Here is a 23,997-nt window from a genome sequence, read left to right as displayed (position 1 = left end):
TATTATCCCCCTGAGCACAAAGGAGGAGACGTTTACATCTTGGTGCAGGCTGAGAATGCACCAAAGAAAAAATCAAAAAAACAATTCAGATCTGCAGATGAAATGGTTGAATCACATGTGTCTTCTGTGCAGCGAGTGCACGTGCGTCTCTGCATGCACCAGGCCTGCTTGCCTATGCAGAGCAGCACAGATGGGCGTGTTGGGGGATGGGTGCTGTCAGCTCACAGATCAAGCTGTGGGTCGGTGGTCCCATTGCTATTCACCACACAAGCACGTAGGGCATGTCAGACACGCTCCATGGAGACATACCAGGGGTGGATATTGTGTTTTGGTAATGCTATTCCGTTATGTCTGCCATAGATAGGAATATTATCAGAGCGACTCGCTCTTTGTTGAGAGGTGTGAGAACACAACGAAGGCAAACTCTGCAACTGTGCAAATATTCTGCCGATGGAGCAGTTTTGGATTGGGTGACACAATTGTGCTTATTTTTTTTTTCTTTGCATCACATCAGCTGCTCTTTTAGGTTACTGATGAGTTAAATGCTGATGCTGCACATTTGGAAGAATGTACTTGACGCTGTAGTTTCAGTCAGCTAAAACATTTTTTGCACATGGCCTAATAACATATCCTGTGATGTATTTTTGTTCATCTCCTTGATTGAAGTCACAGCAATATTGAGTTAAAATGTCAATATTTAAGACATTGCTTTTAATGGCCTCGTAAAATTGTATTATTATTATTATTATGATTTACCTATATTTAACCAGATAAGTCAATTGCTTTTAAATGCCTGTGCGTCAATCCATATCCATTCATGCATATTAGTCATATTGGCCTATTTTGTATGAAGATGTTGGGTGTTACAATTTAAGATAAAGTTCCTGGAGGGTCCTCCTGCATTAGTTATGATTAAATTAATACATCCACTAAAATGTATAAAAAGTAACTTTCTAGAAATATATTTAACACAATGCTAATTTAAATAATAATATAGGCTACTATGAACAATATATAGTGAAACAGGCTCACCATTTTCCTTCACTTAGTCTAAAAAAATCTGATTTTGTTGAACATAAATCTCAGATTGTAACATTGACAAAATTCCCAAAACAGTATAATTATGTTATTCCTTTGTTGGTAAAAAAAAAAAGTTTGTGTCTATTGTTGGTGTGCCCACAACCAAATGGAAATGAATAATTTGGAAACTGACGTCAGACGTGGGATCGCCTAGAATGGAGGACCCCGTGCACACTCGGGTAAACTCGGGTTGTTTCCGGACCGTGGGTTAAAGCCCCGCCCCGCTTCATTCCTGCGTTGTTTGGGGACAGAAGGAAGATGGCGGCGGCCCCGCTGTACTGTGTCTGCCGGCAGCCCTATGATGTTAGCCGGTTTATGATCGAGTGCGACATCTGTAAAGACTGGTTCCACGGCAGGTACGTGGGTTATAATGCATTTAAGGCACGCGGCTCGTTAGAAGCGACAAACACGGAGAGTTTATTGAAGAAAGGCGACGGTTCTCTGAGTGGTGTTGACTGGAAGCTCATTTAGCATGCTAACGCTAGCGGTGGGTTTTAAACCGTCTATTGACACGACTTTTGAGAAAGAAAGTAAGGTTTCTCTCTCTGAAATCGGCTTGAAATTAGTCTGTTTTCCTGCCAATTAGACTACAAACACATGGCGTGTATATAGTGTATGTAATTATGTTGATAATAAACGTTATTGACGCAAATGGAGCCCATAAAAAATAGTTTTTATCTACTAGTATGTCGATCTATCAGGAGAGCGGTGTCAGTCATCGTGACATAGAAAGGCTGCATGTTTACCACATCTTTGTAGTCACTTCAGATGTTTAATGTTGATTTTAGGGGATTACAATCCAGTTAACGTTGAACTAGTTTGTGGCTTATAAATCGCAAACTGGCTTAAGTTAACGATAGGTCACTCGAGGTAATGGCAGCCACACACATCTCAAATGTAACGTTACTTAAAACCTAATTTACATGAGCTACATTCCCCAAACAACTTCTATTTTGTTTGGACTACATCTATAGGTTATTGTTATATCTGACAAGTTAACTTTATATTTTAATATATACCAATTTAGAGATGTGTATGCAGTTTGACCTTTTTTTTCTTTGTTATTTTGATGTGTTTTTGGTGGTTTACTTTTAAGAAAGCACACGGTTGAGAACAAGGAGCTTGTTATGGTCGGGGCTTTGTGATTGACAGTTTGAGAAATTTAAATCCCCCTTTGAGGCAGAGGAGGCACATGGTAGGGGACCCCTAGTGGTGAACAGGGGGACTATTTAAAGGTACCAGACAGACGCATGTCCCTGGGCTGCTTATGCTCTTGTTTTGTCCTATTTTCTTGTTTTGTAATGTCCTATCCTTACTACATAAGTGGACCAGTGGTGTTGCAGATACCTTTTATGATTCGTGTGTGTGTGTGTGGGTGGGTTGGCGGTGGCTGTCGAAATCATAATGAGTACTTTGTTGTTGTGTAATAATGCCTTTTTTTTGTGTCTGAGCATGTATTGCATAATACAACGTCAGATTACAGTTACGCATGTTCTAGTCCACACCTGTTACGGTGATGAACACCCTTTCGCTGTGGGGTCAAGATCATTCTGTACTGGTTTGGGGGTGACAGTGACCTAGTTGATTGTAATTTAAATTGAATGATCAGGTTTAACACCATCGAGCACTATGAAGCCTGCTTAGGTGACTGTTAATTGTTCTGATTGAGAGAGAAGGAAGATAACAAGATTTTATTGTACTGTATGGAACATTATTGTTGTCAAATAACGTGTCAGACCAGAACCAGAAAGAGCTGATGTTTAACTTTCACGCTGCAATGCCGTCAACGTACCCCGTTCTTCAGTCCCTTGAATCAGCCTGTGTGGGCGTATCTCCACAGCAACTGTTTATGAATACAATAATCTGTTTTTTGCTCGTGTTGGAATGACGGAAGCCGTTGCGTAACCACATTAAGTGCTCTGCCAAAAAACTTGGCAGCCAGAATTTGTGGTGAATCAAGACTGGCTGGCTGTGTGTCATATGCCAACAAGAAAAGGAACAAATGTTGGAGCTTCCCCCATTGATGACTAATCAGCAAATACACACACACACAGACAGAGCAGAGCTCCAAAACCAGCCACATTTCCTGTCTCTTTCCCACGAGGCTGGCCAGAAGGAAGGGGATATTCTCTGGCTGTGGACGATGGCACGCCGATGGAGTGGAAAGCTCAACCTCCCGGTGCCTGGTTGTCAGTTTGCTAGCTGTGTTTGTGTGGGGGACTTTGTCTCGATGCCTGTTTTACATCATCTGTGTCTCGGTACACAGTACAGCTTGAGACTTTAACCGGATGAGGACGTGGGCATTATTAGAACGACACTTTGTGGTTCTTCTGTGTTGGAGTAGTGATTGGTGAGGTGAACTGGAAAGCAAAGAGATCACGTGTTGATACGGTGGTTTTAATTGCTTGCATATGTAGCCTCTTGTATTGAAACACATGGCCCCTGAGTCTAGTCCTAACTCACAATATATACAGATACATTTCCCTGGTCGATCAGGGACCCACAAATAAGACTTTTATGACGTACAATTTAAAAGTGGGATACATTGTTATACAAGTTTATGTGACACAGGTTTGATACGTCGATGAATCATGAAACTGGTCAACCAAACACTGATTTACCTCTAATCTTTAGAAGCTATAAAACTATCCACGATTTAAAAAAAAATAAAAAAAAGTCAAAAATAAAAATAAGTTTGTGTAGATTAATCATGAATATATATACTTTATATTCTATCCTCTCAATCCTCTTGCGACCCAGATTCATCATAGGTTGAGTACCATTGCCCTCAAGTACTCCTTTAGGGACAGAAACCCACTACCAGAGCCTATGGTTTAGATTACAAATGTTAGTTTGAACCCTGGTATTTACCATTTAGAGCCTCACCTAATTACAAGGCCTGCTTTTGTAAATGGACTGTTTCCAGTGCTTCCAAGATGCCAATTTACGTCAACACTGTGGATGTTGGCTCGCTGGAAACCCTCACTGGGTCACGTCGGATCACAGGGTTTACCCCGGTGTAGGTGTCAGCCACTCCAGTCAGGCCCGTCTGGTTTAGGCACAAACGGTGGGGGTGATGATAGACTAGCGGGGCTCAATGGGACAGAGGGAGTGATTGATGGGCGCTCCGGCTCGCCAAGTTCAATGCACGATCCGTCAATGTCGCACAGATTGTGAGCACACTAAAGAGAGATGGATAGCCTCTACAGAGTGCCTTTTTAGTGTTTACGCTAAGTGGATGGGTGAACGAGGGGAAGGATTCTTCTTCTTTTCTTACCGCTGTTGTCCATGAAAGAAATGTTTCAGATCATCTGTTTAGATGTCTGATTAGTTAATTGGCCAAAATAAAGAGCTGCCTCACAGCTCCTGTTAAAAGCTATGTTTACGTTCATTAGCCAGGCTGACTCTGGGGGGAGGTAAACTGCGTTACATCCAGCTTGATCAATGTTGATTAGGGGGTCAACAGCCTTGTGTATTGATTGGCAGTCAGATTGAATTATGATATTAAAGTAAGCACTTTATAGATGGCATTCAACTTAGTTTGGGTGTGGATTTGGATCTCTCTGTGCCATGTTGAAAAACTGTGACAACCGTCTGAAATATAATGTAGACGGCAGCAGCAGACAGTCACAACAGACTGATGACTTTGTAGGTTTTACTGGGGAACTGAGGCCCTTAAGACAACCATGTTGAAGACGTGTGAAAGTAGAGCCTCAGTGCTCAGAGCCTCAGCGCAACTCTAACCTGCACCCAAAACGATTAAGTTGTTAAACCTCCCCGAGGCTCCCTGCCGCCCCATAAACAACAAAGTGATCCTCTTTTGTTGTTTACCAGCTGACTACAGAGAGGTCTCTTTCAAGCTGTAACCACTGCGGGGATGTCGGGTCACTTTTACGCACAGCGAGCTGAAATGATTTAACCAGTACAGCCAAAATGACAGATCCCTATCCATCTGTCAGGGCTCAGTGGCTCTTGCTGCCATCCAAGTCCAGCGCTGTTTATGTAAGCTCCGGTTGAGTGCATTTGGAAAAGAGCCGGAGGAGTCAGGTGCTCCTCCGGGGCAGATAAAGAAAGCCAGGTGTGTTTAACTGCCCTCATCTCCTCTCTATCTCTGTCTCTACCACCCATCCATTAGGGATCTGCCAGTTCCCTAATGTAGGCGTGTTGCCGCCCCATGTAGAGCGGTTATTTAGAGCTGAAAATAATGGAGACGCCCGCCTCCAGGCTTTTGTGTTTCTGCACTGATCATGCAGGACAATGAACCCCTCACAGTGCGTGCACTAATGAATAAGCCTTCTCAGTCACACAGGAAGGAGGCCCTTGATGAGAGGAAGTGGTGGGAGAGGTGCTGTTGATGGCAGGGGTTTAGCCAAGTACGCACATCTCCTCTTATTCAGGAAGGGATGTTTTGCTTGGTAATCTGCTGCAATGCCGTCACAGAATAACCCTCCTGTCTCCAGTCTGGCGAGGTTTTTATCTTTGTGAGACATATTGGCTACTGTACTCTGTGTCACCCTCGACCACAATGTGCTCTTGTTGTCGTGCAGTACATGTGATAATGTCATTAAAGATTTAGACGTTCAGTTGCCTCCAATCTGATCCTCGCCACGATTGCTTTCCGAGTAACTGAGGAATGAGGTTCACGTTGGCGCAAGAACTGTTTGCACACTTCGCAGTGATGCAATACATCATCAAGCCTGAGCAAGGCAGGAAATACTTGGCCCTCTTTCCCCTTTCAGTTGAGTTTCCTCCCCCCTCTTTTTACCTTCTCTATCTCCAGGTCTACACAGTTTCACCAGCTTCAGCGCCTTGTTATGCATTAATCATAACAGGTTGACACGTTAGCTGAGTCAAGCCATTGTATGTGGCACAGTGCCCTGATTTCCCACTGTGGTATTACATAAAGGAAAGTACCGAGTGAGATGAGGACAACGAGGTCACCTCGGCTGAGCCCGACGTGGGCCGGAGGCAGCGAGCTGTGACTCATGCGTTCCTCCAGCGAACGGCCACATGTGAACCAAGATTCCTGGTACATGAGCGAGGCTTAACACTGCAGCCAAGCACTGTTATTGTTGGTCATCCGCTTGCTCACGTGCAGGAGCAGCAGTACTTTTTGCCATTTCCTACTTTTCTTTCTATGGATGTTGGAGGCAAGAAATAACTTGTGAAAAATCCAACTTAAAAGCCCACTTAATGGCAAATACAATATATATAATTATATATAATTGTCAGCATGACAAACACAGTTTTTGCAGTGCAGCCAATGACAGCAGCAGGTTACATGTGGTAAAATGGAGCGAGGCAGCTACTGTTGATATCCTGTTAGTGCACCGGGGTGAATGGGGCCAGCATTCACACAATCTCACCACTTCCTGTTGAGTTAATGGCCCCTCGGCTTTATTTCCTTTTACACAGTTTCCTGCAATGTCTTGTAGATCAAAGCGGATGGAAGGCTGGTGTCTGCTCTGTCCCTCCTGCAGGCGTTCACCTTTCCAAAACAGACAATATATCCACCACAAATCAATCATTTACAACCTATGCCACTATGCTAGCTGTCAAACTGAAGCTTCACTGGCTCGAAGATGGTTTGAAGATGACACATTTTAACTTTCATGTCCGTGTGCTTGCAGTTTTGTTATGGCTGCATATGGTTTGTTTACTTCTTAGGGTCAGCCATCGCAGTGCTAATGGTGCTTAGCATCATGTTTCTTAATTAGCCGAGTTAAAATCAAGCAATGGAAGTGAAATAATTAAAAATATAATGTCAGATTAAGACGGTAGCTTGGTCTGATTGTGCTAGTAGTAACTAACCATTATGAATGCACTGGATGCTCTTAACTTGCTTCTAATCAGATTTTCTAAACTACATGTAGTCCATCCAAACATCCAACGTTTTTATTGTGTTGATGTTTGTGCACGGATATGAACACACCAATAAGTGTCTGAGCAAGTAAACACACGTCCATGGATTGCATGAAGAGCATGAGAAACGTCTATCTCCAGGTCATGTGGGGACATACACTATGATCCCGTAGAACACGTTTTATTAATTTTCATCAATAAAATGACAAGCATTATGGTGGCCTGTTAAGCACAGAGGGTCCTTTGTATGTGTGTGACCTCTCCTTCACATCACTTAACCATAAAAGTCACCTGTGCACATGCTCGAGTCACAGAAACATGCAGTTTTTCTAACTCTAAATAGCCCCTGGTGTCCATTCAGGCTGAATGGCAACTTGGTTGCTGTTGCTCTGGTATGGGGCTCTGGTATGCGACAGAGGAATTCCATGTGTGTTGGTGCCTGTGGTTTGGCTGCTGCGGGATAGTCGGGGGTAGCAGTATTAGTGACGCTGTTGCAGATTCATGGGAGAGAAAAAAACGCAGAGCCACAACAAACCTCACTATCCGTGCAAGCAGTTGATGCTCAGCCAAGGGTTTGACCCAATTCTGCGGCCACATAATGACGGAAGAACGGGGTGAACCTCCCATTAATCCAACTTGGGAGTGTTCACGTTTATTCCAAGATGGTTACTGCAAGCCTGGTAGCTGCTGAGGGATTTTGAAAATACGTGTAATTGAGATTATTATGACTGCATTTGCAAGGGGGCGTGGCATTAAACCAGGGCCTGCACCATGCTAGTGCCGTTGCATGATTGTTGTTCAAAGGCTTTGAAATGTGCTTCAGGTTTCCTGCTCCCGTCTCCAGTGAGGCTGCAGTTGTAGAACATTTGTTTGGAAAATTGATCAGAGTGAAGGTTATTTTCCAGACCCAAACAGTACAATCACAGAGTTTGTTTATCCTGAAACTATGACCCCTGACATCTCCTCTGGTAACACACACACGATGTTTGACAGTTTGGCATAAACTTGTATGTCAACTTGTCTTGTTCAGATACAATAAATCAATGGTCCCCACAGTGTTAGTCAACACTCCAAATCATGTTTTATGGGCAGGAGTTTTGACACCAAGGAAGCTATGCTGCAGTTGAAATATATTCTATGTGATAGGCTTGTGGGGTAGATCGTGAATCGTGTTTAAACTTGTTGCATGAACTTGTTCTAACTGCGTCTCCTGTCCATCTCCAGCTGTGTGCAGGTAGAAGAGCATCATGCCGTGGATATCGATGTTTACCACTGTCCCAACTGTGATGTTGTACTCGGACCCTCCCTGAGTGAGTACTGCTGTTTGTCATTCTTGTGTTGTTGTGTGATGTTTCTTTTTCTGTTTTCTTACCTCAGCCCTAACATGTAACCCATTCATCAAAACTGCCCTCTGATTCCATTCAGTTTTCCCCTCCCACCCCTGTCTTTGTAAGTTTGACTGGTCACGGGGGGGAGAAGAGACGCTCTGCAGTGTGACTCAAGTTTGGGTGGGGGATGGGTCAATCTCAGACAGCCCAGAGGGCAGACATTAACAGGCTAATTGAATGGTGTTGTAAGCCCTCCACTTCGATTGGACAAGCCCCTCCAGCCCCATCTCTGAGTAGTGAATTAATGTCCTTTACAAAAAATGGCGGATGACGTAACTTACCACTTTTATTGAAAGAACAAGCTTCAACAGGACAACTGCATAATGAAATTAGCATGAAACAACCCCCGTGAACCTCGGATGTCTCTCGTTTGTTGCAGTGAAAAAGCGCAACAACGGCCACAGGCACGACTACACGGAGCCAAACGATGGATCGAAGCCGGTGCAGGCTGGCACCTCGGTGTTCGTCAAGGAGCTCCAGAACAGGACCTTCGCCAGGTAGATATCAATCTAGACACATGTAATACTTATAAATCACTTGACCTGTCAACCACCAGGGGTTATGCTTCGTTTCCCCATCTGTTGAACTAGATAATGATGTCCTCATAGAGCTGGTTTAACACAGGGCCATAGATGGATCACATCACAGTTCTTGCAGTCTCCACATGGTGTCTTCGAAGTCGCTGTGAAACTGTAACGTGTAGCTACGTGTTTGAGGAGGCAGTGTAGCCTGCAGTGTAATGGCACCTACATGTGGAGGCTCTGAAGATACGACTGACTGCGTTTACTGAACTTGTTATGATCTTGTTTTCAGTGGTGAGGAGATCATGATGCAGATGAAGGGAGAGCATGTGACAACCAGGTACCTGGAGAGACACGGCTTCAGCTACCCCATCGTGGTCACGGAGATGGAGGGCCTGGGACTCAAACTACCAGTCCCGACATTCTCTGTCAAAGACGTGGAGCAGTACGTGGGTAAGGACACTTCATAAAGAACCCGTGGTTGTCCTTCGTGGACGGATGTGGGAGCGCACGGTAGCCTCGGTCTGCTTAAAAGCTAATGAAACCAACCAACGCCAGCCTGCTAAGTGGCCATCGCTGAGCAGGCGCCATCTGTGTGTCAATAAGAACAGGTTTCTAGGTTCATGGGGTTTTAACCCACTTATCGGGCATCAGGCGATGGCTGAATGAGTTCTAAATGAGTGATGGCTAAGCTTTCACTACCCTCTCTCTGACACTACGCTTCCTTGTCGAAGCGTCCTGCCACTTCCCGGCTCCTATTACAAGCCCATTAACAAGCCCGCTGGTGTTTTTATCATTAAGTTCAGATTACAGACTCCCCGTCTCACTGTATCTCTCTCTCTCCCTATTGAGCATTAAGCCAAGGCACAGGTGTTGTGAGCAGGGACCGGGTGTCGGGTTACATTTCTTACAGTTTGGAGATAATGGGACAATGTGAGTGAACGCTGGTGTCTTCTGTGTGTCTTCTAGGGTCTCTAAACGGTTGTGTCGTCAACATAGTCAATGAGCTAATGATCGGGCCGAGTAGCAGAGCATCAATGAGTGATCAGTGGAAGTCTTAATGATGGACTCAACTTTGATTGATCCCAGAAGGGTTAAATACAAACGTTATCGTGAAAAGATGTCAAGTTTGGGACATGCTGGTTTAGACACAAACTATGTAACTCAGACGGCCGGAGACCTTTGTTGCATGTCTTACCCCTCTGTCTGTCTGTCTCTCTCTCTCTCTCTCTCTCTCTCTCTCTCTGTATGTCTCTCTCTGTTTGTCTCTCTCTGTCTCTCTCTCTCTGTGTTTGTCTCTGTCTGTCTCTCTCTGTGTTTGTCTCTCTTTGTGTCTGTCTGTCTGTCTCTATATATATAATTTTATAAGATAAACCAAACATAGAGTAACATGACACAATATAGCAAGTTAAATATGTAAGTGAGGCTATAAGTACGCTGTGATTCTGTCAAATAGCATTCCCGACATAAACCACAGCAGGTAAAGTGGGAAAAAAACTTTTTTCTACATTACAACAGCAAGTTCTATGTTTTACGGTACTTTATTGATTTAACAGATGTCGACCCACAACGATCAAATGTCTTTGCAGCTGACTTAACATACTTCCGCTGATGAAGAGTTTCTCTATAGAAATACTGGATGTAAGCATCGGTTTGACTCCGGGCAGATACTTTATCATTCCAGGCAGACAGTACACATCTGGGGGATCACAAAACTACCTTTGAAGATGCTGCTGGGTAACGCTTGAGAAACAGCATTTTGACTTTTTCCCATAAGCTTAGACTCGGAAACGCTTTGTGGATGAATTACGCAGTGCTGAGGTCACAGATATAACATGTTTATTATACAAAATATAAGGAAAGAAAACTAATGCACCTTCAATATTTGATAATAACAATAATAAACCGTGCACTGCTATATTGATAGTAAAGACCTGAAAACTGCAGTATAAATTGATGATTAATACCAAATGTATGACCTTAAATTGCTTTTAAATGGAAGCAATAAGAATGAGTTTCTAGCTCAAGCATGTTGACAAAGACATATTTCCAACGATTACCTTAATTAATGAGCTCTTTAACGTTACTGTGTGTCTCGAGCTGTGTTGTTTGTGGTATTTGTCTTGCTGGTGGGGTTGTGAGCTTGGCGTTGTGTGGTTTCCAGGCAGCTTTGTCTCACTCCAGCTGTTCTCTGTCATCAGACGCTGGCCAGCTGGGCCTTCAGAGGTGCATGTGAGTGCAAGTGTGTGTGAGGGGGGGGGGGAAGAACAGGCGAAGGGGTAATAAAAAAAAATAAAAAAAAGGTGAGGGGTGTGGGTGAAATACAACAAGCAGCTGTCTCGCTACACACACTGCACCCCGGTCCTACTTCCGGCCCCATGTGTCACCCGAGTGTGATTTGTAGCGTTCCGACTGTTAGCTGCGTTCAGCTTCTTTTTCCCTTTTTTAAGCAGCTGTTGTCTGTCTCTTAAACACACCACATGAAGCCTATGCACACACGCTCTTTCTCACATCTAGACGCGTCTTTACCTCTATGCTCGAGGTCTCCCACGCACGTATATATGCTTTGAACACAGCAGCCCTCTCACCTCCACCCACTCCTCCCCGGGGACCGGTGGTCCGGACAGATTGACAGATTGTCTCGCTTGCCTCCCTGTGCAACCCCTCCCCGTGCTGCCATATTGGTGCCAGTTTCCCTCAGGGCTTGATCTCTAAAAGCACACGGAGATGCCAGCAGGCTGCTGACCCCAGTGAACCCCACGCCCACTCGGCAGCCAATTTAAAAAAGTTGAAGATGTTTTTCCCCTCAGGAGTCACTGACTACTGTACTTTCTCCATATGATATCATGTGCACTAAATGGTACCTATCTCCTATCTAGGTGGCGACAAAGTCATCGATGTGATAGACGTGGCACGGCAGGCGGACAGCAAGATGAAGCTCAGCGAGTTTATCAAGTATTACACCAACCCGCATCGGCCGAAGGTCCTCAACCTCATCAGCCTGGAGTTCTCTGACACCAAGTAAGAGTTCCAGTAAACACATTTTCCTAATAAACACTGACGGTCATGTCACACTTTAGGACATGCTTATATAAACTAGCTTTGGCTGTGTGGCAAATTAACATTGTTAGCAGGTTACGTTGAGGCTTTATCGATTTTGTTTGAGTATTTTTTTTTTCTAACGTCAAACATGTTAGTTTGTAGAATATTAAGACAACCAACTTTCTCAAAGTCTAACCTACCTTTTGTTGTTTCTGCCACTAAGGATGTCTGAGTTGGTGGAGGTTCCTGACGTGGCTCAGAAGATGTCCTGGGTAGAGAACTACTGGCCCGACGACTCCTTCTTCCCCAAGCCCTTTGTCCAGAAGTACTGCCTTATGGGGGTCAAGGACAGCTACACAGATTTCCACATAGACTTCGGAGGCACTTCTGTCTGGTACCATGTTCTCTGGGTGAGTGTCACCACGGCTGCCATGCTCAAACACACGCACCCTCAAAGTGTCCTTAAAGTGTGCCGACTATCTAACTCCTCTTCATCTGCTCTGCAGGGTGAGAAGATCTTCTACTTGATCAAGCCCACTCCCGCCAACCTTGCACTATATGAGGCATGGAGCTCCTCGCCCAATCAGAGTGAAGTGTTCTTTGGGGACAAAGTGGAAAAGTGCTACAAGTGTGTCGTGCCCCGAGGAACCACCCTGCTCATCCCGACAGGTCTGTGGTGATGTTTATGCTCGTGTGAAGTGTTTTTGTGTGACTGTTGATCATCAGAGCCGAAAGAGCTCCAGTGCTGACATTTGTACAAATGGATGTCCTCAAACAAGAGCCGTCTCTGTGCTGTGGTTGAAGTCCTGACTGTAAAACACAACGATTGTTTCAGCCAAGAAGGTGTTCAGGTGCTGAAAAACAGGCTTTTCAATGATTGTTTTTAAGAATGGGAGGTTTGGTTGTGTATTAGTGAGGTGCCTGGATTGTATTGTGCGGGTTTACTATTGTATTGCTATGTTGTAAACTTTTTATTGGACTCAAATGAGCTGCCAAAGTACACAGAGTAGGATACAAGCTCAGCTCACTGCAGATATCACTGCTTTGACTGTCGGATCAATTAGAGAAAAGTCCTGATGCACATAAGTGTTTCCAAATGATTTGAATTCATGATAAAACCACAAATCTACCATCACAGAATCATGGCGTTGGTCACCCTTAGTCTTCTTGGATGATCTCCTACTTTGTGATTTACAAGCTCAACAACTGTCAGACACTCGGACATGTGTCACGAATGTCGTATCATCGTAGTGGTTGCAGGACTATCCCGTCTGCACCAACCCGGCTGACAGGTTGTAGGGATTTGTTTGTCTTTTCACGTGCATTCAAAAGTCAAAAATAATCGGGCTTCCCATGGCTCTTGCCAGGAAAATACAGGCTTCTGCAAGGTCCTCGATCATTGCCAAGGGAAAATAACAGAGAAGGAATGTCTTCCTGAGCAACAACCCAAACAGTTCTTAATGATCATAATTTCAATGGAAAAATGAAGAGAAACCAGTGCTCTTCTGTAATATGATGAAAGAAGCGGTGGCGCTGTAGATCACAGCTTTCCTTCTTACGTTCCTTTAACTAGCAGTGCTGCTGTCGGTAATTAGAAGTTGCGTTTCGAGACTAAAAAGATGTTTGTGTTTCGTGTCACTAAGTGAATATGACATGCTTTGTAAAGCTAATGTCTCCAGTCATACTATTATCCATCCATCAGTCTCTCAATGGACTTCTTTAAGCCGACGGAGTTCCTATGCTCTCCCCGTGCAGCCGGACAGACAAAGCTCCGTTCAGCCCATCAACGGCTGGATGTCCTCAATCATTCTTCCAGTCGTGCTTTCTCAGCAGGCTCAAGCAGCATTTTAAAAGAGCGCTTTTGGGCAGAGAGGGTGTGGAGAGGTGGGAATTAAGTGGGGGGTCAGAGAGCACAGTAGGTCAGTCAACCGGTGCATTATCAGGCCTGTCTATCAGCCTTACACCCACCCCCAGACTCTGCTTTCTCTCACTTTGTGTTGTGTAAGGAGCACTGTTTATCTGAGTGGGAGCACATCATTGCAATAGACAACCTTATCTTTTTTTGTAAGAAGTTTTTTTTTTTTTTTTTTTTTCTTTTTTTTTTTTGTGTGTACACATATGGGTCTTTAGTGCACAGTCAGGCATTTACGTGCTGTGAATATCTACATATATTCATGCAGATCACTCATGAGTACGTATGTGATCAAGTGCCCACTATTGAGGTGTCAGTTTAGCCGCCTTCTCTTTAAGTTATGGAGAGTCGGTCTGTGGGCGAGTTGTGTAAACATCAGTACTCTGGCGCCCCCTACAGGCTGGATCCATGCGGTTCTCACCTCTCAGGATTGCATGGCGTTTGGAGGGAACTTCCTTCACAACCTCAATATTGGCATGCAGCTCAGGTAAACGGCTCGGATAACACACAAAAAAATGACTTGATTATTTTAATTTAGTCTAGATACATCTTTGCTTTGTCATTAAACACGATTTTGTGTTTCATCTGTTGATTTGTAGGTGTTATGAAATGGAGCGTCGCCTGAAAACCCCAGACCTCTTTAAGTTTCCGTACTTCGAGGCCATTTGTTGGTATGTGGCTAAAAACCTGTTGGAAACGCTAAAAGGTGAGTCAAACGATAATATGTACAAACCACAGAGATGAGAACACGTGATATTAGATGTAAGGTAAAAGCTGTATGTTGTATCTGACCTGTCAGGATAATAGAGGCAGATAAAGCAAATGGTTGGTAGGAGCATCCCCTCATATATGTGAGGTCTAAGTGATGGAATTAAAAGGACAATAATAGCCATTGTTAAAGACACCATTCAGGTATTGTATCGTCCCATTTTGCATAATAACCAGTGTATGCATGCTCCAAATCTGTATTGTTCGCTGTCCTGTGGGTACTTTGTATCTCCAACATGTTTGTCATAAACGGCTCTGTTTTCAACTCTGACAATGATTTTTTTTAAAGACACATTTCAACTGAAGAAGTAATGTAAAGAAATGCTCAATACCTTTTTTTTTTCCTCTCAGAGCTACGAGAGGACAACTGTCCGCCACCAACACACCTAGTGGAGGGAGTCAAGGCTTTAATCATTGCTCTGAGGACCTGGTTGAAAAGAGAGGTGAGCAGTGTTCTCACGGTCATCATCATCTCCGTATAGCTGCACCTGACTCTGCCTCGAATATCCACAGTCCAGATGGTTATTGTTCCGCAGTCGTCCCCACTGTTTGCTCTTATCTCCTGGATGTGTGTCAGTGGGCAACAACAGGCTTCTGTCTGTTCCCTTCTCCTGTCTGAATGTGGTCTGCTGTGGCTTTGCAGGTGACTGAGCCCACCAGTGAGGTACCAGACCATATCAGGCCGAACCATCTCATTAAAGAGCTGACCAAGGAAATCCGCTACCTGGAGGTGAGGATATAGGAGAAGGTTGGACCTTTTTAAACCTGATGCAGGTGTTGATGTCGGCTCAGAGAGGAGCTACGGTTCTGGTTTTAAACATAAACTGGAATATGCAAAGTACACACACACACACACACACACTGTGAAGGAATTAGATCACTGAAGAAAAGAAATGTTGTCATTAAATGCGTCACACAAGCTCATTAAATTAGCAAATTCTAATACAATTACGTTTAAATGTGGGCTGTATTTTTCTTGAAGGCAATTTGTGAACTTGTGAACCAGTAAATTACTTCCTAGTTTTGGTACAAAACGTGACTCCATTATGCTTTATTTGAATTATCAGGAGGAACCAGTCGGTGGTAGCAAGCCAGTGAAATCTCAGGGAATCGGGTGTGGAGCAGCATCTGGATCAAACGCCTGCCCGGCCACCCGCGCCACACTGGAGAGGCTGTGCCAGGCCCGGCAGGCGAGAAGGGCCGCCAGGCGGCTGAGGGAGCAGCAGCGGCAGGCCCCCAAAATGCCCTCCAACCTGGACATCTTAGAGCGGCACACCAGGGAGGTGCTGAGGAGGCTGGAGGTGGGACCGCTGGAGGAGGTGAGCAGGCAGTGATTACTGACCGTGGCACTTGAAAAGAAACGTTGTAGATGCTCCTTTTAGTTTAAACATGTGGACTAAAAGATGTTGTGGTCTGTGTTTATTGACTGAGGCTGATCTACTCTACTTAGGATGCTGCCTTCTGTGCCAAGGTCCGTGGGAAGCTCAACAAAGTGTCAACTGCATCAGCAGCGGCGGAGTCTTTAGAGGACAACCACCTACGGCTAATGCTGGTCAACGGCAGAATCATCAGGTGAAAGCTCACTTCTCTTTGGGCAACACAGCGATGTTCGTGCTTCTTAGAAGTAAAAGCTCGGCGGTCGTTCATTCTGTGCAATAAAATCCTTCCAGAGAAAGTCTTGGGCACAAACTCAAAGAACTGCTTTTGATAACTTGGTATAAATGATACTTGAAACTGGAGTCAGAAAGAACAATAACAACCTTAAATAACAGGAAACAGGAAATGAAAACAGAGGACTTCAATTGTTGTTGTTTTTAAAAGACAAAGAGTTTTGCTGATGTGACTCTTTCCATTCTATAGTTCAGATTCTTTATATTTTATGGTGAAATCATATTTTTTGGATCTTTGTGTGTGCAGAGATGTGAGGCGAGCAGCCAGCAGCCCGGTGAAGACGGAGGGTGAACGGTCATCTGTTGGCCCGCCAAAGAGTTGTGTGAAGTCTGAGAGGACACAGGACAGTCAAGACAAACCCACACTCCTCAGTAAGTCACCAGGGGCTGTTATTATTAATAATCATTATTATTAAACATATATTTTAGCATTGTAGGGTCAACATCAGTGTCTTAAGCTCACGGTGTTCCTGTGTTTCTCAGGTGTTCTGGAGAGGGTGAAGACTGAACTCAGGGAAGAAGTCTCCGGACACTCCAGTGTGTCGGACACGGATTCAGACAGTGACTCTCCCTCAGAGGTAAATACTGAGCAATCAGTATTTATTTATTATTGATTATGAATCATTGATTGGTTTATTTAACCTGGACCGGGAAAATTACATTGCTGTAAATGCACAATGTTTACGTACCTTTAATTGAAAATAAAAGGTATTGAAATTGTTTAAAAGCGTTAAAAGAGAAGAGGATATTTATGTTTAAAAATGTCACATAGTACATAATAATACTACATTATTAGGTACCATTTAAAACATGCAACACAGACGCAAACAGATTAAAAGATACAAATACAACACATGGAATGCATGAATCACTCTGGCACAATATAAGCAAGGCCACAATTAAGGACATCCTTTTCATGATATAACTGATGCATCCTTTCTAATGAATATTTCTTCCAATGTAGCGTAAAGCGTCATCGTCCTCGTCGTCATCATCATCGTCGTCGTCGTCCTCTTCTGACGAGGATTCAGGGAGTTCCCAGGAGGAAGAGGATGACGAGGAGAGGAGCTCCTCTCAGCAGAGAGGCTCAGGCCACACCATAGAGCTGGACCCGTCTGGCCAGAAACTCAGGCACAAACACAAACGGTGAGAAACGCAGTCAAAGATGTTGTATGTGGTCCCGTCATGGCTCCGCCGTGTGTTATTTTACGGTAAATAATCAAATCCTTTCTGCTTCTTGCAGAGAACGTCCTACCTCACCCAGCACAGAAGAGGCCATTCAGGGGATGCTGTCTATGGCCGGTCTGCTGTGCTCCTCCAAGCCGGAGAAGGTGGCCTCGTCCCAGGAGCCCTGGTGGTCCAACTCCAGCCAGTGCTCGCCGCTGGAGCAGAGGGAGGAGGCCCAGCACCGACTGCAGGGGGACAACAGCCCGATGGACAGCCAGGGCAACAGCAGCGAGGCCTGGGACAATCGGGGGCTGCCCAGCCCCCTCAGCCGGAGCCACGGCGGCAGCCCAGAGGCAGACTACCAGTACTGTGACCCCTCAATGTCTCCACCGCTGCACCCGTCCAAGAGGCACGCCCCCAATCCCCCCCCACCCATCAGCAATCAGGCCACAAAAGGTTTGGAAGTCAGATTTTTACTTCTTGTTGTGACTGTGCAGCATGATGTATGTGCAGAGTTTCTTATCATCATTCACAGATTTTCGTTTCTAAAATATGAATTTTAAATATAGTAAACGGGGTAAACTATATTTCGGCGGTTGGGACTGTTAATATGTCGTCTTGTGCTTTAGTTAATTGTGATGAGCATTTTTTCAATATTTCATAGATGTATAGACTCAACAATTACCAAATATTCTTTATTTACAGCACTAGTAGACCACCTTTTTGGTTTCTTTCTTTTTGTTTTTCAGGCAAGCGGCCCAAAAAAGGAATGGCCACAGCCAAGCAGAGACTGGGGAAGATCCTGAAACTCAACAGAAACAATCGTGTGTTTGTGTAACAATTCAACTTATTCAAAAATGATGCGTGCGGAAGGAAAAGGGAGAAAAAATAAACTTTGGTGTGTTTGTTTCCAGAAAAAACACAAACGAACGCACTGCCTGAGGACTACCGTAACCGAACGAATCTTGACACGTACAACACGCTCACTCTGCATGCTTAGGAGACAGGGTATTGGACTTTAAATAAAGCAAGTGCACGACTTCACCACAAGCACACTAAGAACAAAACAGAAAGGAGCTACAGGAAGCAGAGGGACAAGCATGTTGTGAAACGTTCTGCTGCAGGGAAAAGGTGGACTGAAGCTCCTGCGGGCATTTTAAATGGACAAATGAGATGTAGGAGGTCTACCAAACGGACAACAAAAATACTTAATGCTTGCTTCATTGCTGTCTGTGACAAACTGAACAGGACGGAGGAGCAGATGAAACGGAGCTGTATGTATTTTGCAAGTTTTTTTTATTATTTTCCTCTGGATCTGGAAACGAGGTGCTAAGGAGGACGCGGTGAACTGAACTTTCTACATGGTGCTTATTGTTTGTCCCTCGCCTCCCTCCCCCGATACCCCCCTTTATCTCAATCACACCAGCAATAATGACTTTGAGGAGAGAGGAAAGAGTGAGGCAGCAGTTTGGTGCGTCCTTCCAAATCTGCACTATGTTTTGATAGAGGGGAGATTCTGAGCTGCTCAAAGTGCTGCCTCTCAGAATTTGTTTAAAATAGGAATTACGAGTCAGTCGCTCGGTCCAAAAAAACCCCGAAGACGACGGATGACGTGTGTCGCGTGATATCCTGCTTAATTTATTTGTTTTTTAATGTTATTTTTTATGGATTCTGAATGATGTATTTATTAATTGAAAGAGATAATGATTTTATTATATTTTCATCCTAAAGCCTCAGCTATTGAGTTTTTTTTCTTCCTTTTATAGGGTTAATTTTCTCTTTTTATCTTTAACACATGCTTTTTGTAAATGTGGATGTTTTAGAGTTCATGTGATCATCTGTTGAGTAGCAATTTATCTACAAATCTTTTCTTACCTTCTATTTTGTCACAACCCTTTTCTCCCAGTTGAATAGTGTTGATTCTCGTGTGTTCTGGTTTCCTCTAGAGGTGTTGGGGCTTCGTGCGAATAGAAACTAGGTTAGGTTGAGAAACGTCGACTTCCATATTTACACCTGAAGCTTTTTCAACTAGTGCCAGTTATCATTTAGCAAAAAAAACGCAACCCACAAGTATTCTGAGCCACTGTGGTCGAAGGGAACGTCGGGGAACTTAAATAGGATGAGTGAGATTTTTCCCAGTGCTGATGTGCGATGTTTCTCTCGGGGTGCGCAGTTCTTCACTCAGGGAATGATGCCATGGACATAACCTTCGATTGACCCACCAGCCACGATGTTCTCAGCACTCACTCGAGACTTTAAAAGATTCACTTCCTGCTTTGGAGTTTCTTTGTTTTCAAGTTGTAATTACAAGCCAGTCAGTCATTGTACCTTTAGGTGAACTTTTACAACTTCTGTTGTCCCCCACTGCTTCTTAACACGCGTTCAGCTCAGTGTTAGGTGGACTCTAGGAGACTTTACACCCAGGCTTACTGTTGCCAAGTAGATTCCAGGAGACTTTGAAAGCTTTGCTCAGGTTGACTTTAAATGCACATGACCTCAGTCATTCAGGCCTGGAGGTGTTTCACGTAATCCTAACACAAAGAACCAACTGAAGAAATAGCGTTAATCATATTGCCAGACTGATTTCCTCCTCTTTTCTTACACTACACTTTAACCTTTTGAACTTTTTTGCATGTCAAGTCATTGAAAACACGAGCTGGCCCGCAGGCAGGGTTTGTAATAAGCTGTAGTATTCATCGTACACAATCTGTCCCTCTTTTTGCTTTCTTGGCATTTGTGTTATGTGCGTTGGTTCTTATGTGTTCCGCCCCCCAGATTTAAAATATACAAACACTGGCTAACTGTGACACTGTTAATGCATTGCATTTTGTTTCTGCAATTCGAAAATTGCGTGTAAATAAAAAAAAAAAACTAATGAAATAATATGCTTAATGTCTTTTTGTAAAGCCCGATCTAACAAACTGTAGATGTTAAAGTTTAGACCATATTATACTGTGGTTTTACATAAATAATACAACAGTTTGACATATTTAAAGATAGTTTTATTAGTCTATGTACAACACTGACTTTCAGAATATCCTGAAGATTCCCACAAAGACTTATCCAGCAGCTTGAATCCCTCGTGGTGATCTACAGACAAAAGATAAGATGTTTACAGCAGTTGACAAAATGGAAAAAAAACTAAAAACACTCTGTTGCCAATTTATTACGTACACCTATCTTAAACTAATGCAGTCTAATACTAGAGTCCTGCCACAAATCCTCCTTCATGAAACTTAAAATGTTTAGTTTCGGAGGTGTTGATTCAACTGTATGATAGTTTAGGAGGCTGTAGTTTGTGGTACTATTGATTATTAAATTATACAGGGAGGTATTTGAACTGAACACAAAATGCACCAACAAAAGAGGGTTACATTTAAAAGTGCAGTTTTCTTTCAATTAACTAAAAATATCCCTGAGTGCAACATTGCAATCTTTCATAATGTGTTTATCGCATTTATATTAAGTTGAAATTGCTATTACGTTAAATATATTTGTTGGTCAACTATTCCTAATCTAAGGAGAGCTGAAACAACACAGGCTTGTATGTTGATAATAAATGATAAGACATGCACATAAACCTTTTTACAGCATCATAAAATATTACTTGGATAAAGTGGAACCGTTTTGCAAAGTGAACCAAACTTTTTCTCTACATTTGGATTACATATTATGGAAGTAAAAACGATTGTCCTCATTGGTTACTGTACCAGTGTTCATTTAAGCAAAGGAAACTGAGAAAATCACCTCATTCCTCATCTGCTGGGATTCCAAGCTCCTCGTCTGTCCATGCAGAGGAGTCAGGCCAGGGGAAGTGACCCTACAGAAGAGGCAAGAACCTTCATTTAACATTTCCATTTTTAATTAATAGATTCTGTACCTGACAGGTTTGTACAGTATGGCATACTGTAGATAAACAACTCGGACCAGTACACACATTACAAGTACAGTCTGTTTACCTCGACTGATTCTAGCTACTTTCCTTCTCTCTGCTTTTTATGTTCATCAGACAAAAAAGTTTTTGCTTTAAGATACATTTCCCACACTGTTATAGCCTTACTTCAAAACATGTAACGTTACTTAGTTACTTTCCCCCACTGCATCCACCTGCAGTAGAGTGTCTGGAGGGCTAGACAGTGTGTACTAGTACACGTTTACTTACCAGGACTGCATCAGGGTCGTGCCAGCAGTGCCAAAGGATCCAGAACCACATGGCACCGCTCAGGAGCTCGGACTCGAACTTCTGTTTCTTCGTTATCTGAGGATATTGCCTGTACTGGGGCTCGATATGCGGTCCACCGCTAGCCCTAAAACATTTTTTTTTAAACTCATTTAAAATCCTTGTTACGGCGAAATTAGTTCATTTGTAATATAGACTGTCATTTAAGATGGTGTTCAAAGTTTAAAGAACTTAAATATTTCTAGTTTACCATTGTGTAAGCAAGTGTTTTTCTATAGCTAAAGATGCTAGCAGGCTTGACAATACTTACTTTCTGGTCGTTATTCTTTGCGTACCGCGCCTGAGGAGCTGACTTCCGGTCCGAAGGACTCCCAACGCCCGCCCAAAAGAAGACATGGTTGCTAATTTAGCAAAACACCAGTCTTATTTTTGGTTATTTGTTCAGATTTTCGTGAACTGCCCTGTTCGTCGAGGAGTCACCTTCTCCCCTTGTCAATAAACGACCTCTCAACAACGACGGCTGTGATTGGACAGAGAGTGACTACTTCCGTTGTTTCTCTATGCTGATTGGCTGATTGGCTAACAACTTGAACATTACAGCGCCCCCGTGTGGTCTCCAAGGGACAGGACTTTCTCTTTGAGTTCTGCTGTCAATTATTTATTATAGTATACGTATACATATTCTTATGTTAACATACACATTAATGCATCAGAAATATGAATCCAAAAACATCATATATATATATATATATAATAGTAAAACACTGACGGGGACTATTTCTGCAGGACTTTTACTTGAATTTTGCTGATAATACTTACATACCTTTACTTTAATATGGCTTTGCATGTAGGATTATGACTTGTACTTTCAGTGTGGTATTGTACCTGAATACTTCTTCCACCTCTGAAACATGACATGCATTGACTGAGTTGGCTGATAGTTACTGTTTTCTGTATTTTATTTAGACACAGTTGGAACACTGAACTGTTTACCTCTTTTCTATTTTATGCTACCATTGGGTCACAACGTTTGTTAATCTTTTTATATTACCGAGGTCATAGTTGTCAGAAGAAATCAAGTTTTATCGATTCGTATTCAACACTTGTTTATTTAAATAAAACTTCACACTGAAGGGCAGGTACACAAAAAAACTCTTGGTTATAATACAAACAAATATACATTACGTTAATAGAAATGGAAAACATAGCCAGTTAATGCGTCCGTTTTGCCTGCACGGTCCACTAGATGGGGTCAAAAGCTAAAACAAAGCGGGTAAAGGGAGCTCTACGGTTGTATATGACCGTTTATCCTCTTTAAGAGGAAGACGTCTTATAGTGTGAAAAGTGGAGGAGGAACATTAAGTGCTTATGTAACTGTGTTACACAGAGAATAGAGTGCATTTAAACAAGAACGTCAATTTATCGTGATGTGAGACAGGAAATAATAACATTGTGGCGAGAACGCGCACGGTGGTGGTGCCGCCGCCCAAGAGTGCGCGACCTCGACCCGTGCGTGCGCTTAAAGAAAGGAATCCTCGACGCCATCTTGTTTCCAGTCCACAACGGTAAACATTTGGTTTAACGACAGGAAGTCGTTTTTATCGCCAGACGCAAACTGTGAAATGTCCCACTCCGTGTGTAAAACACAAGTCGTTATGTCGACCCATCTCTTTTACCCACCGGGAAGCCTCTTCGCATATATAAATACACACACGGTAAGTTGTTACCTAATGGCGCCTGGTCGTCGATGCTCTCCGGTTGCGCCCCTCTCCCCTCACAGCTCAGAGCCCGCCCACAAAACACTATCTACATGATGTCATCGGAAACCAACCATTTCTCAACAAAAAAAAATACAAATTTTCATTTGTTTCTAAACCTCCCATTAAATGTGCGTCATTATCTTAACATAGTGAGAGGTCAGATCATCTTCAGACCAAAAACGCGGATATGGGCACAACGGTCATGGATAAATGTGATCCTCTCCGAAAAAAGTACTCGTTTCATCGCTGCGTCCTCGTCTACGAACGTTTCCGTTAGGATAACGGGTGACGGTGGCTCGAGCGGCCCAACCTTTACCTCCGTCCTCCCGCAAGTTTATTTCAAACAACCTCGCCGCCCGTGCACCAGCATTTGCAGGGTTTTGCAGCGGTCCTTCACGAATGCGCATGCGCGGGGGGATGCGGTTTCGGGTGGGGGGAGGGGTCAATAAATGGAAACGATGAGAACATCCTCTCTCAAACAAATGATGTCAAAGGGATTTCTACAGACATATTTGTGGAGATTTGACACTGACCGATTTACACTCAACAATAAAGCTGTCGGGAAGATTGCTAGAATCATTATTTTGTTGTGTGTTAAACATGTCAGAGCTCATGTGAAGTGATATGGTTGTTAAATAAATCCAAAG

At 43.4% G+C, this 23,997-nt stretch overlaps 2 protein-coding genes across 2 annotated transcripts; one reads left to right on the top strand and one right to left on the bottom strand.

Moving 5' to 3' along the window:
* The first annotated feature begins 1,322 nt into the window (after positions 1 to 1,322).
* Positions 1,323 to 20,293, top strand: kdm7aa (lysine (K)-specific demethylase 7Aa). The gene is made up of 19 exons (XM_076111599.1): positions 1,323 to 1,436; positions 8,167 to 8,252; positions 8,710 to 8,827; positions 9,144 to 9,304; positions 11,731 to 11,872; positions 12,117 to 12,303; positions 12,400 to 12,562; positions 14,205 to 14,292; positions 14,405 to 14,511; positions 14,925 to 15,016; positions 15,217 to 15,303; positions 15,641 to 15,892; positions 16,024 to 16,145; positions 16,491 to 16,615; positions 16,727 to 16,821; positions 17,208 to 17,389; positions 17,487 to 17,866; positions 18,160 to 18,234; positions 18,325 to 20,293. Exons 1-19 carry the CDS (start codon positions 1,339 to 1,341, stop codon positions 18,408 to 18,410), a joined length of 2,646 nt encoding a protein of 881 aa, XP_075967714.1. The 5' UTR covers positions 1,323 to 1,338; the 3' UTR covers positions 18,411 to 20,293.
* Positions 20,294 to 20,390: 97 nt separating this feature from the next.
* On the bottom strand, positions 20,391 to 22,100 carry ndufb2 (NADH:ubiquinone oxidoreductase subunit B2). Its single transcript, XM_076111600.1, has 3 exons — positions 21,901 to 22,100; positions 21,573 to 21,717; positions 20,391 to 21,230 (listed from the first exon to the last, which is right to left on the bottom strand). Exons 1-3 carry the CDS (start codon positions 21,984 to 21,986, stop codon positions 21,159 to 21,161), a joined length of 303 nt encoding a protein of 100 aa, XP_075967715.1. The 5' UTR covers positions 21,987 to 22,100; the 3' UTR covers positions 20,391 to 21,158.
* Positions 22,101 to 23,997: the final 1,897 nt, after the last annotated feature.

The sequence above is a fragment of the Anarhichas minor genome, unplaced genomic scaffold (genome assembly GCF_050575085.1).
Source record: "Anarhichas minor isolate MPS153535 unplaced genomic scaffold, ASM5057508v1 ptg000045l, whole genome shotgun sequence".
NCBI classification, from domain to species: domain Eukaryota; kingdom Metazoa; phylum Chordata; class Actinopteri; order Perciformes; family Anarhichadidae; genus Anarhichas; species Anarhichas minor.
The sequence above is the reverse complement of the archived record's forward strand: the minus strand, read 5'-3'. Positions and strand labels throughout refer to the sequence as shown.